Genomic DNA, 14,096 nt, shown 5'->3' on the forward strand with positions numbered 1-14,096 from the left:
AAGACAGAGGACAGCCGCTGGAAACAGGAAGGAGAAGTCCTGTGAATGAGAAAGTAACTGGCAAGAGTATGCACTGAGGACTGAGCCCTGAGATAACACAGGCATCTGGAGGGCACCTGGCCTCTGGGCTGGGCAAGGGCACTGAGCAGCCTGAGCCCCTAGATCTTGGTGGTGTTTGCCAGGGTCTCAGCAGACCATTTTCTTTTCTCAAATTCCTGCCAATGAAGAATGAATTAGGTGTACCAGTGTGTGCAGCTTACTTCAGGGCCTCACACTCTTGTGGCTTCTGTGATAGTGGTGTGCTGGGATTGTCCAGCCGCTCTGGTAGCCCTTGGACCTGGGTACTTTGAACAGACACTAAGCCAGGATCCTAAGGCCACGACTAGGACTTCATGGAGTGGACCTTGTTTTTGGCAACCAGTGTAATGAGTGGGAGGTCCTCCAGGGGATAGGTCCCAGAATGTGCAAAGGCTTGGGAGTGAAGAGTGAGCTGATTCGGGAACCAGCAGCTATGTTTTTTTTTTTTTTTAAAATATATATATATGTGAGTGTGTGTGTATATATATATATATACATACATACATATATATGTATGTATATATATATATGTATATATTGATTTTAGATGTAAAAGGAGAGAGAGAGAGAGAGAGAGAGAGACTGTGGATCCAGCCGACAGTCCAGGCATGTGACCTCACCAGTGCATGGGTCAATGCTTAGCCAACTGAGTCACATCAACCAGGACTGTAGATCACTTTAATATAGAGAATCATGGTCAGGTTGGTAATGGTAGTAGAAGCTAAGAAGGGACATTGTGAGCCCGAGGACTGGCTTTTCTGCTGGGGCCACTATTTGTGGGAGGTGGGTGTCACAACACAACATAGGTACAGAAGTTGTCATGTAGAGTATTGGGGAGAGAGAATGGTTTTGCTGTAGCCAAGGCCATTAAAAGTTGAGTGGACCTGAGATTAACTGGAGGCCAAAAAGTTACTCAAACAAGATGAGACTAGGGCTGGTACATATTTACTTCTCTAAACACTCACCAGGATTTTGTTGTGACCCTTGGTGTGGCCTGTATGTGGGGAGTTACAGTCAATCTTGTGGATTATCTTAGAGCTCTGACCATACGCCTAGATGATGAGCATAGACTTTTCGAGGAACAAGGGGCAGAAGTGAGTCACATAAATGATTGGTTGAACAAGTATCCGGGAGCATGGGCCGAGACGGCCGGAACAGGACTAGCTACAGGAAGGCCACCTGTAGTCATAGAGCTTAAGGCCACTTCTACTCCTGTGGCTGTACGCCAATACCCCAGGACGAAGGAGGCCCGGGAAGGAATTAGGCCCCATATCCAGCGCCTCCTTCGGCAAGGCATCCTAGTGAAATGTCAGTCGCCATGGAACACTCCCCTTCTACCTGTTAAGAAGCCCGGCACAGGAGATTATCGCCCAGTACAGGACTTAAGGGAAGTAAACAAGCGGGTACAGGATATCCACCCCACAGTACCTAACCCTTACAGTTTGCTGAGTTCTCTCCCCCCGGACCATGTATGGTATACTGTCCTAGATTTAAAGGACGCTTTCTTCTGTCTGCGACTGCACCCGTCCAGCCAGAACATTTTTGCATTCGAGTGGAGGGACCCTGACTCTGGGACTACAGGACAACTGACTTGGACCCGACTACCCCAGGGCTTCAAGAATTCCCCGACCCTCTTCGATGAAGCACTCCATCAGGACTTAGCCCACTTCCGCGCCAGCCACCCCCAGGTAACGCTCCTGCAGTACGTGGATGACCTACTACTGGCTGGGGCCACAGAAGAGGAGTGCCGACGGGGCACAGGACTGCTGCTAGAAGAACTCACCTGCCTAGGATATCGAGCCTCCGCCAAGAAGGCCCAGATCTGCCAAAGAGAGGTAACGTACCTGGGGTATGCCCTGAAAGGGGGGCAGAGGTGGCTAACGGAAGCCAGGAAACGGACCGTGACCCAGATACCTGCTCCTCACTCACCCCGCCAGGTGCGAGAATTTTTAGGGGCTGTGGGGTTCTGCCGCTTGTGGATCCCCGGATTCGCTACCCTGGCCGCTCCCCTCTATCCTCTAACTAGAGAGGGTGCCCCGTTTGAGTGGAGTGATGGCCAACAGCAGGCCTTTGATGACATCAAGAAGGCATTGCTATCAGCCTCAGCCCTGGCATTACCGGACGTAGCCAAGCCCTTTGTCCTATATGTGGACGAGAGAAAGGGAATAGCCCGAGGAGTGCTAACCCAGCCTCTAGGACCATGGAAGAGGCCGGTAGCCTACCTCTCTAAGAAGCTGGATCCGGTGGCTAGCGGCTGGCCTGCCTGTCTGAGGTCCGTGGCGGCAGTAGCAGTGTTGGTAAAGGATGCTGACAAATTAACAATGGGGCAGAAGCTAACAGTCATCGCCCCCCACTCCCTGGAGAGCATCATCAGACAGCCCCCTGACCAGTGGCTGTCCAACACCCGTATGACACACTACCAGAGTCTCCTCCTAAATGGAGACAGGATCCTGTTCGGCCCCCCCGCCATCCTAAACCTGGCTACCCTACTACCTGACACGTCCACCCAGGAGAGTGTGCTGCACACTTGTCAAGAGATACTGGCAGAAGAAACGGGGACCCAAGAGGACCTCCAAGACCAACTCCTGCCAGACGCTCAGCTAACCTGGTTCACTGATGGAAGCAGCTACATAATAGAAGGTAAAAGGGTGGCCGGGGCGGCGGTGGTGGACGATGAGCAAATTATCTGGGCAAGTAGCCTGCCCGAAGGGACATCGGCACAGAAGACCGAGTTACTAGTGTTAACTCAGGCCCTACGACTGGCAGAGGGAAAGAAGATTAACATTTATACTGATAGCAGGTATGCCTTTGCCACCGCCCTTGTCCATGGTGCCATCTACCGGCAGCGGGGGCTACTAACCTCGGCCGGGAAAGAAATCAAAAATAAAGAGGAAATACTAAGCCTGCTAGAAGCCATCCACCTCCCTAAGAAAGTGGCAATTATTCATTGTTCCGGACACCAGAAAGGAGGGTCCAGAGTTGCCAAAGGAAACCAAAGGGCTGATAGAGAAGCCAAGCAAGCAGCTCAGGGACTTAACATCCTATCCTTGACCAGGGAGAAACCGAGGCCTCACCCTGAGGACGGGATATACCCCTCTATTAGAAACTTTGAATACTCAGAAACAGACCTTGAGAGGATGGATAGATTAGGCTTCTGCCTGGAAACTCCGGGAGGGATCTGGGAAACCTCGGAAGGGAAAAGAATCCTCCCGGAAAAACAGGCTGTTATTTTCCTCAGACACCTTCATAAGTTAACTCATCTGGGCCCAAAGCATTTAAGAACTATTGCCCAGTCTTCACCGTATTATATCATGAAACTAGGGGAGCTCGCCGATACAACTGTAAAGGAGTGCAGGCCCTGCCAAATGGTGAACGCCCAGCCCAGCAAGCTATCTCAAGGCAAGCGGCTCCGAGGAGACCGCCCTGGGAGTTACTGGGAGGTGGACTTTACTGAGGTGAAACCCGCCAGGTATGGATAACAGATACTTAATGGTATTCATAGATACATTTTCAGGCTGGGTCAAAGCATTCCCCACCAAGAAGGAGACTGCTCAGATGGTCGCCAAGAAAATATTAGAAGACATCTTCCCGAGATTCGGGGTGCCTAAGGTAAGCGGGTCGGACAATGGCCCCGCATTTGTTGCCCAGGTAAGTCAGGGACTGGCCAAAATCCTGGGGCTCGATTGGAAATTACACTGTGCTTACAGGCCCCAAAGCTCAGGGCAGGTAGAAAGAATGAATAGAACTTCAAAAGAGGCTATGACTAAATTATCTGTAGAGACTGGCATAACAGATTGGACTTATTCCGGGTCCGCAATACTCCCGGCACCCTCAAACTAACTCCTTTTGAAATCCTCTATGGAACTCACCCCCCACTCATTGCCATGCAGCTCCTTCCCTCCCCAGAGTCTTACCCCTCTCAATCTCTGTACACCAGATTAAAAGCCCTTGAGACTGTGCAGAGGGAAGTGTGGAATCGGCCTGCCGAGGCCTACAAGCCAGAAGACCTACAAGTACCTCATCAGTTCCAGGTCGGAGACTCGGTGTACGTTCGGCACCATCGTGCGGCCAGCTTGGAACCGAGGTGGAAAGGACCATACATAGTGCTGCTCACGACCCCGACGGCAGTAAAGGGTCGATGGCGTCGCTGCCTGGATCCACACCTCGCATGTCAAGCCCGCGCCTTCCCCGAACCCAGCGTGGAAAGTGGAAAAGATGGACAACCCCCTCAAGCTCCGCGTTCGCCGTGTTCCTGTTCCAACTGATGCACCTCCTACCGATAAGTAGCCCTAACCCTCATGCCCCCCTTTGCCTTACTTGGCAAATCATAGACACCAGTTCGGGGACTGTACTTAATCAGACCTCCCAGATGAGCCCTAAAGACACTTGGTACCCGGACCTCTATGTAGACCTGCTTTCCCTCATTCGCGTCCAATGGGACCCCAAATTTGCCCGGAGACATCACTTCTATGTCTGCCCCGGGCACTCTCGGACTCCACAAGGCCGCACCAAGGACCCATGTGGAGGAGCGGAGGACTATTTTTGTGCCTCGTGGTCGTGTGTCTCAAAGGGACATACATGGTGGACTCCCCAGAAAACAGGTGACCTAATTGCCGTCGGGCGGCCGAATAGCCCGCCATGCGGCCGAGATGATAAACCTTGTAACCCCGTGAGAATATCTTTCACAGAGCAGGGGAAAAAGGTGACAGGGTGGGACACCGGTAAGACCTGGGGAATACGTTTCTATGATAAACACCGGCTCGGGTATAGGGACCACGGGGGATTGTTCACTCTTCGGGTACGGATGGCACTTCCTTCCCAACAGGCTGCAAGAGAAGGAGGGACAAACAGTAAACTCACTCTCACAGAAGTCTCTGGACAAGGTACTTGCTTAGGCACAGTTCCCACAAACCGTAAGCATCTGTGCAACCGGACCATAGATAGCCCCCAAACGATTACCAACTACTATCTTGTCCCCTCCCCCCCAGGTGGATGGTGGGCCTGCAGTACGGGGCTGACCCCATGTGTGTCCTCATCGGTGTTTAACACCACCATGGACTACTGTGTCCTCGTGCAGTTGGTGCCTAGAGTTGTCTACCATGACGCGGGTTCCTTTGAGGCTGAGTTTGATCTACAACCCCGTAGGCAGAAGAGAGAACCAATCTCACTCACACTAGCAGTGCTGCTGGGACTGGGAGTAGCAGCTGGAGTAGGAACTGAAACAACTGCGCTCATTCAAACCCCCCAGTACATTGAGGAATTACGAGTGGCAGTAGATGAAGACTTAAAAGCTGTAGAACAGTCTATCACAAAATTAGAGGAGTCACTAACTTCCTTATCTGAGGTAGTATTACAGAATAGACGAGGCTTAGACCTCCTATTCTTAAAGGATGGTGGACTGTGTGCTGCATTAAAAGAAGAATGTTGTTTTTACGTAGATCATTCAGGGGTAATAAAAAATTCCATGGCTAAACTCAGAGAAAGGCTAGAGGCACGGCAACGGGACCGGGAAGCCGATCAAGGGTGGTTTGAAAGCTGGTACCGCCGATCCCCATGGCTCACCACCCTCATATCCACCCTTATGGGTCCCCTTATCATATTGCTTTTAATTCTTACTTTTGGACCCTGTATCTTAAACAGATTGGTCAACTTCGTCAGAGAAAGAATAAGCGCCGTGCAGGCACTAATGCTCAGGCAGCAATACCAGTCTCTCCACCAAGGAGAAAGCTTCGGAAAGGAATATCTAGAGACAGAAGTTCCATGATTAGAACTTACAAAAAGCAAATGGGGGAATGAAAGAATAAAAGAATGTTACAAACTGCACAGGCCTAGCTGCCTGCTTTATCTCAACTCCCCAGGTTCCTCCCCCCTAAAGATAGGAACAAGAGGAACCAAGCCCTTAAGACTGTTCTAGGAAATATCCCAGACACAAAGAGCAGGCTGAGCAAGCCATTCTCCGATTAACCATTGAGATAAACAGGATGTGAAAATACCAGGCAGGAATGATGACTAAACCTTCAGCCTTGTCAGGACACAACCCAGACCCCTTTGGAATTCCTCTGTTCCCCTCTTCCCCTCCTGCATGCAACCCCCCCCCCATGTGTAATTTTTGCCTATAAATATCTGGAAGACTCTCTGCTCGGGGCCCAACTCCTCTGCTCCTGCGTGAGTTACGAATTGAGCCCCAGCGCGCTGGAATAATGCTTCTTGCTGTTTGCATCATGTGACGTCTCCTGCGGTTGATTGGGGTCGCCGTCGATCTGTGGGACAGAGTGAGGGTCCTTCTTCGGGGTCTCACAGGGTCAAGAGGGTGAAGTGTGATGCCATGTATTTGGTGTCTTTGAGAAACAATCTGAGGGTCTACAAGGGTATTGCCTGACAAGGCCAATATCAAATCACTTACTCTCTCTTTATGGACAGCATCTCTCTTTAACCTATGATTTTGACACCCACTCTATTGATAGGAGTCAGTGTGGCGTACATGGGAGCTCCCGAGCTCAGGTATCTTCTAGCTGCTCAACTGCCTTTATTTTTGTGGGAAGACAAAATATCAGTAGGAATATAAGAAGACAGTGGCTTTCAAGGGATGAAGGCCTGGTGTTTTCTCTGATATGTAGAGTGGAGATAGAAGATGGATGTGGAGGGTAGGGACTAGAGACAGACTTAGAATCTTAAGAGTGAATCTGATCATGGGCTATCCCAGCCGTGGGCAAACTACGGCCCGCGGGCCGGATTCGGCCCGTTTGAAATGAATAAAACTATTGAAAAAAAAAACCGTACCCTTTTATGTAATGATGTTTACTTTGAATTTATATTAGTTCACACAAACACTCCATCCATGCTTTTGTTCCAGCCCTCCGGTCCAGTTTAAGAACCCATTGTGGCCCTCGAGTCAAAAAGTTTGCCCACCCCTGGGCTATACTGTCCCCATTATGGCAGGATGTGAACTTTGAGGACGTGGAAGTGGGTGCTCCTTGATGAGGCTCAGAGGCTTCTGTACTGTGATGTGATGCTGGAAGTTTTTGCACTTATGTAATCTGTAGAAAAGACCTTCAAGTTCTCCCAGTTTCCTGAGGTGATGACCTCTCTTCCTTTATTCCTCAGCCATAGCTTTCTCTCTCCCACAGCCAGAGCATGGGCTCTGCTAATTTCCCCCACTGTCCTGTCAAATGTGCTGTGGCTGCCAGGGATGAGCTGGATGGAGAGCCCTGAGCAAAGGACTCCACGAACATCCCTAACATCCGTTACCTCAAAAAGTACAGGAAGTCAGGAGTCTTGCAGTGAGCTTAATGGGTACAAGCTTGTACTTTCTCTTCATTGGAGGCTGACAGTGTCCACATGCATGGCTGCAACTCTTTCTCTAGGTAAAGGTTCTTTGTGGCAACCTATGCCATGTTATGGTCTTTACTTACATGTTCCATGGGCTGTTCTTACAAGACATTCATTGAATAGTTTGTAATATTCTCTTCCCTGAATACTATAGCAAGCTATGTTGCTCTGGGCAAAAGCTGGCCGCTCATCTCTTTATTACCTGTTCCTTTGCACTGCTGCTTCTGCAGTATTCTGCAACATTGATTTGCACATGTGTTATGAGGTGCACATGTGTGCTTACATAGTCCTTGACACCTGCTACTTTTTAATTTAATTTTACTTGGAATAAGACCTAACCAACCTCTTGCACAGCTTGCCCCTTCCCCAGTCAAGAAGCCCTGATGAATACTGATTGTTGAAGGATGAGCTGGAGATTCATATTCTTATCCATGTAGTGCTTGCCATGTTTGTGTCATATTTCTGGTGAGGCCTCCCTGTATTGTGATCTTCATCGGCCCAGAAATTCATAAGGACATTTTATTAATCCTTCCTGCACATCTCTTATTTTCAGACAATTACATGGGAACAAAGTATGATGTGCAACACACTTTTGCCATGGGACTTCCCCCTGTCACCACATTCAACCATTTCTCACTTTTCAGGTTGTTGGCATAAAACGTATGATGAGAAGGCCTGTTGTCATCAGAGTGTATCTCTCAAGGAGAGTCACAGGTCAGGGCTTCTAAGACAGCTCCAGCCATCCAGAAGACCCTCTGTGTAAGCAGTGTTTCTCTGTGTTAAAAGATATTTTGCACCTGACTGAGTCACAGCAGCATACATTGAGCAGAAAGCCTTCTGTAGTGATGCGTGTGTTGGAGACTTCTGTTTCAGTGCAAACCCTCACCAGCAACAGAGGGATGCCTGTGGAGAGAAGCACTGGAATGAAGCTATGGACAGGGCCTCCTTTGTGAGCAGGTGCAGCTTCTACTTTGGTGCTTTCAACTAGCAGGGAGGTTGGGAATGACTTGCAATCTCAGATCTTCTCCAGCACCAGGCCACTCTCAACACTGAGGAGCCACACAGTGGCAGTGAGATTTCACAGGAATTTCTTGATGTAAGAAGTCATTGCCAGTGGGGTGAATATGAAATTGCTGCCAGCCACAACCTGAAAGTTGTTGACTGTGAGCGTGTCTGTTCTGGAGAACTGATTTATGAGTGTAATAGATGTAGGAAAGTTTTTAGACGAATCTTAAACTCCCTTCGACATAAGAGTGTTCAACTGGAGAAAAACCATATGAGTGTTCTGATTGTAGCAGGTCTTTTATCTTAAAATATAGCCTTATTAGACACCTGAAAGTTCACAGTGGAGGAAAGACATATGAGTGTATAGACCAGGGGTCCTCAAACTATGGCCCACAGGCCACATGCAAATACAAATATTGTATTAGTGCTCGTTTTGTTTTTTTACTTCAAAATAAGATATGTGCAGTGTGCATAGTAATTTGTTCATAGTTTTGTGTTTTTTTAAAAAATATATATATATTTTATTGTTACAGAGAGGAAGGGAGAGGGATAGAGAGCCAGAAACACCGATGAGAGAGAAACATCGATCAGCCGCCTCCTGCACACCCCCCACTGGGGATGTGCCCGCAGCCAAGGCACATGCCCCTGACCGGGATTGAACCTGGGACCCCTCAGCCTGCAGGCCGATGCTCTATCCACCGAGCCAAACTGGCCAGGGCCATAGTTTTTTTTTAAACTATAGTCCGGCCCTCCAACTGTCTGAGGGACAGTGAACTGGCCCCCTGTTTAAAAAGTTTGAGGACCCCTGGTATAGACTTTGGGAAGTCCTTTCAGAGATCTACCCTGATTCTACATCAGAGAATTTACACTGGAGAAAAGCCATATGAGTATAGGGAATGTGGGATGTCCTTTCCTCAAAGGTCTCACCTCACTAGACACCACATAATTCACACTATAGAGAAACCATATGACTGTACTGAGTGTGGGATGCCCTTCAGTCAAAGATCTCACTTAATTCAATACTTCAGAGTTCACACTGATAAAAACCTATTTAAATAATGTATGTGGGAAATCTTTTAGGCACCATAATTTCCCTTTTGTAAATATGGTCACCATGGTTTGTTTCAAATTGCCAAAATGATGGCACTAAACATGGACATGATAATATATTTCAGCAGCAAATCATTACATTTTATTTACAACATACTGATACAGTATGCTCAAGAACATTCTTAATAAAAATAGTAAAATAATTGGGAAGTGGCAAGTTTTAAAACTTTGATTTAAGTGTACTTGATTTTAAAATATAAATTCAAAACTACATATTTTTATAGATTTCAGAGAGGGAGAGATAGAAACATCAGGATAAGAGAGAATTATTGATCAGTTGCCTGCTGCATGCCCCCAAATGGGGACCAAGCTGACAACCTTGGCATATGCCCTGACTGGGAATTGAACCTCCTGATTCATAGGTCAACACTTAACAACTGAGCCACACCAGCCAGGCTATAACACTTTTTTACATGCACTTTTGATGTTTCCATACATGCCTGCATCCCTTAAACCAAATTCCTCCATCCTTTTTCAGTGCTTCCTTCTCAGGATATAAAATTACTGATCAAGAATATAATCTACCTTTGTACTAGCTTATTTCAAATACTAGAGGCCCAGTGCACAAAATTCGTGCACTGGTAGGGTCACTAGTGGTTGCCAGCTGTCGTCCAGCTACTTCCTCCCTTCCCCCAGCCGCCTGCCTGGGCCTCCTTAACTTCTCTCTGCTATCTGCTGCTGCTGCCAGCCAGGACCTCCCTCCCTTCCCCTGGCCATCCCTGCCCCCTGGTCAAACTCCCGTAGGAACTCTCGGTCAAGGGGACAATTTACATACTACACTAGTATAGGATATCCATATAATGAAAATACTTATGAAAAGCCATGTATCTTATTCTAGCCTTCTATCCACTATCTGTCACCAGGGTGGTTCTTGTATCTATTTATTCTCACGGACATTAGTGGGTTATTTTTCTTAAAACCCCAGATATGTTAAGCCCTGGCAAGGTAGCTAGTTGGTTGTAGCATCATCTCAATAACAGCAAGGTTGCTGGTTGCACTCTGGTTCAGGGCACATGCAAGAATCAAACAATGAATATATAAAATTAGTGAAACAACAAATGAATGTTTCTCTCTGTCTCCCAATTTTTCTCTCTCTCAGATCAACATCTTTGGTTTTTCCCTCCCGTCCAATTAGGTGACACATGTGAACACCAGCACAGACTAGATACGCAATGATGAAACAGCAGCCAGGGTTTCTCATGATGGCAGAGCACACAATGACATAGAGAACAGGAGGGGAAGTGCCCCTGCTATTAGTGTGGAGAGTAGAAAACTGGATCTTATCTGTACAATCACCCAAAAGGGATAATGACATCTGTTGCTCTCTGAGACTAAAATCTAAGGAGCTGATAAAAGCTCTGGGCCTAGACATGCCCCTTGTGCTCTCTGCACCTTCCAGCCAGATGTTGACACTGGGCTATTTCTGAGTCAGGGGTTTGACAAACCCTGATTCCTCTCAGGTGTTAATGCTGGAAGCAGCAGTGGCAGCTGGGCATGTGGGTATGGGGAGGAAAAAGCCCAGGGCAGGTTCCAGAGAGAGTTGGTGCTGGGCCATATGTGTGCCTCTGAGGCCCTCTCTAGTCCCAGTCCAGGATGGTGGCTGCTTTGTTGTTTGGGGCCATGGTTAGTGGGAATTGTAGCAACCTGTGCTGCAGGAGCTCCCAGTGGGTCATGACCTGGAAGTCAGCATGTGCTCCAAGAAAACTGTTGATCCAGGCAGGTGCAACCTAGTCCACTGTAATGAGGTGCTCCAGCCATTGACTTGCTCAGGGAGGGAGAACAGCTGTCTCAGCAGAGGCTGATTCCCTATCTGCCCAGCAGGAGGGGTTGCTGACTGTTGAACCAGATGGTCCTTGTTGGGTTGGAAGTGTCGAAACATTTAGCTCCTAAAGGACATTGTAGAAATTTATCAATCTGGTAAGAGAATATGGCCTTGATCTTTCCTTATGGGTAAACATCCACCCTGGCCTGGCCAGTGTGGGTCAATGGTAAGAGCATTAGCCCACACACCTTCAGGGTGGTGAATTAGATTTCAGGTCAAGGGCAAGTACCTTGGTTGCAAGTTTGGTCTGCAGACACTATTAGGGGCTCATGCAGGCGGGATCCAGTTGATGTGTCTCTCTTCCATGTTTCTCTCTATCTCCCTCTCTCCCCTCAGCCCCACTGTTCCACTCTGAATAAAATCAATTGAAAAATATCCTTGGGTGAGGATTACCAAAAATGAATCATTCACCCTGCTGTGCTGAGATGGGTCCTCCGCCTGAACAGTGCACCCCTCCTCACTTTTTCCTGCCTTTGCTTGGGATGTTCCCACTGCAGCTGGGTCATGCTCTGTCCTTCTCCTGGTATTGGTAGCAAGGATCCCTAGGCATGTCCCTGGGAGGGATTTGGGTCCTGTGTCTGTCTGAGAGGAGCTGGCCAGGACTCTTCTGTCTCCATCCAGAGGTCTCTCCAGCCTGCTTTTCCCCATCCCCAGGCACCTAACCCACTGCAACTGAACCTCATTCTATATCCTGGAGCAACCCCATGATGCTTTTGGCCTCCATATCTGTTCACTTTTGCAAACTTCTACCTCTGGCCAGCCCAAACTCACTCCTGACCCCTCACCCCTGAGCTCCATGTGGTTTGAATCTCCTTTATTTTTTAATTACATTTTTTGGGGTAATTTTTCACTTTTATTTCATTAAAAATATAGCCCTGCCCTCATCCAGTCCTGGAGGTACCATGGATTCTCCAGGAAGTGGTGCTGTGTTTTTTTCAATATTGTGAATCTTCTGCAATACAAGTGTTTCCAGAAGGAGAGGTTGGTCTCAACATGTTACAACACTGGGGAGATGCAATGTTGGTGGTGACCCCGCCCCAAATGTGACCGGTTTAGAGGAGATCCCTGCTCCAGGGTATGGGGCAGGGTCCTCGAGTGGGTGGGCTGAGGGAAGGTTGTGGGAATGAGAACTTGAATCTGGATGGATGGAGGGCCAGCAGCCAAGGGGGTTACAGCTGAGACCTATAAGCATAGAGGGAATGGACACTGTTGAGCTGAGATGATCCAGACTTCCTAAGAAAGAGTCCATAGAATTTTTATTTTTATTTTATTTTATTGATTTCTTACAGAGAGGAAGGGAGAAGGATAGTTAGAAACATCAATGAGAGAGAAACATTGAGCAGCCACCTCCTGCACACTCCCCACTGGGTTCATGTCTGCAACTAAGGTACATGCCCTTGACCAGAATCGAACGTGGAACCCTTGAGTCCACATGCCGATGCTCTATCCATTGAACCAAACCGGTTAGTGCTAGAATTTTTTTAAAATGGCCAAAGTTCACAAAAATGGGTCAGGATGTGCAATAGATGACTTAATATTTGAGATAATGAGGAACCTTAGGCATTAACAATACAACTGTCTCAATAAATCATCTTTTGGATTCAAACACCAGCCTCTAAGTGGTCTCCAGGGGATTCCTCTGCTTTAAGCCCTGACCAATGTTTACTCAGTGGTTAAATCTTCAAACCAAGGACCCAGGGGTCTCAGGTTCAACTCCCAGTTAGGTATATATACCTTGGTTGCAGGTTCAATCCCAAGTTCAGGTGTAAGAGGCAGCCTATTGGTGTTTTTCTCCCTTGTTGATGTTTCTCTTTCTCTCTCTATCTCCACCTCCAAATCCCATTCCACTCTCACTAGAAATGAATGGAAAAAATAAAAATATATATCCTACAGTGAAATTAAAAAAAAATAAAAGAAAGTGAAAGACTGCTAGTTGGCTGACTCATGCTTCCTGCTTAGTGTTTTTAGACATTAGAAATATGGGTTTCTCTAGGGAAAGCAGTTTCTAGTTCACGGGTTTCTACACTCTCCAGTGTCCAAAGTTATATTGGAATTCCTCAGAATCACCTTCTGTCATGGGAAATTACTTTTTAATACTTAAAAACTAAGCTAAGTTTAAAAAATTAAGAGATGACTTTATTGAGAAACTGCAATTTTTGTGCTTAAATGAAAGCAACGAGGGGATCATGACTATGACACTAATAGTGTGGGATTTTTCAGAAATCCATATTTCTATTAGTCTCTTATGTGAAAGAAGACAGACTTCCACTGAGTTCAGATGATTCTGATAACTGTTCTAGAGTGATGGCTCTAGATTTAATAGTATATTCTTGAAAACTCAAAACTTAAATGTTTCTTTTTTTTAAAATCCACAATCAAAGATATATTTATTGATTTTAGAGAAAGAAAAAGCGAGAGAAAAAACATCAATGTGAGAAGAAACATCCAATGGTTGCTTCCCATACATGTCCTGAGCATGGATCGAATCAGCAACCTAGGTATGTGCTCTTACCAGGAATGGAACCCACAATCATTTTACTTAAGTCACCGGGCTATGGAACCACCTTAATTCTTAATCTTTCCTTCATGACAGTCTATTAGTATGACTCAGAATTTTTGGGAGTGCCTGATTGGCATGCCTGTGTGTTGGTTGCATTTGTGAATTTGCAGCCCCTTTGAGTGTTTCTGATTGTATATATGTGTGTCTGTTTCCTCTTTGTGTCTCCATTTTGTGTCCATGTATGTCTGTTCT

At 47.1% G+C, this 14,096-nt stretch overlaps 1 protein-coding gene across 1 annotated transcript; it reads left to right on the forward strand.

Moving 5' to 3' along the window:
• Positions 1 to 1,076: 1,076 nt before the first annotated feature.
• Positions 1,077 to 4,670, forward strand: LOC107184980 (endogenous retrovirus group K member 113 Pol protein-like). Its single transcript, XM_015571801.1, is given in 4 exon segments — positions 1,077 to 3,554; positions 3,556 to 3,874; positions 3,877 to 4,211; positions 4,213 to 4,670. Coding segments are annotated over 4 exon segments (3,285 nt in total). The 3' UTR covers positions 4,366 to 4,670.
• The last annotated feature ends 9,426 nt before the right edge of the window (positions 4,671 to 14,096 follow it).

The sequence above is a fragment of the Myotis davidii genome, unplaced genomic scaffold (assembly GCF_000327345.1).
Source record: "Myotis davidii unplaced genomic scaffold, ASM32734v1 scaffold729, whole genome shotgun sequence".
Lineage (NCBI taxonomy): Eukaryota > Metazoa > Chordata > Mammalia > Chiroptera > Vespertilionidae > Myotis > Myotis davidii.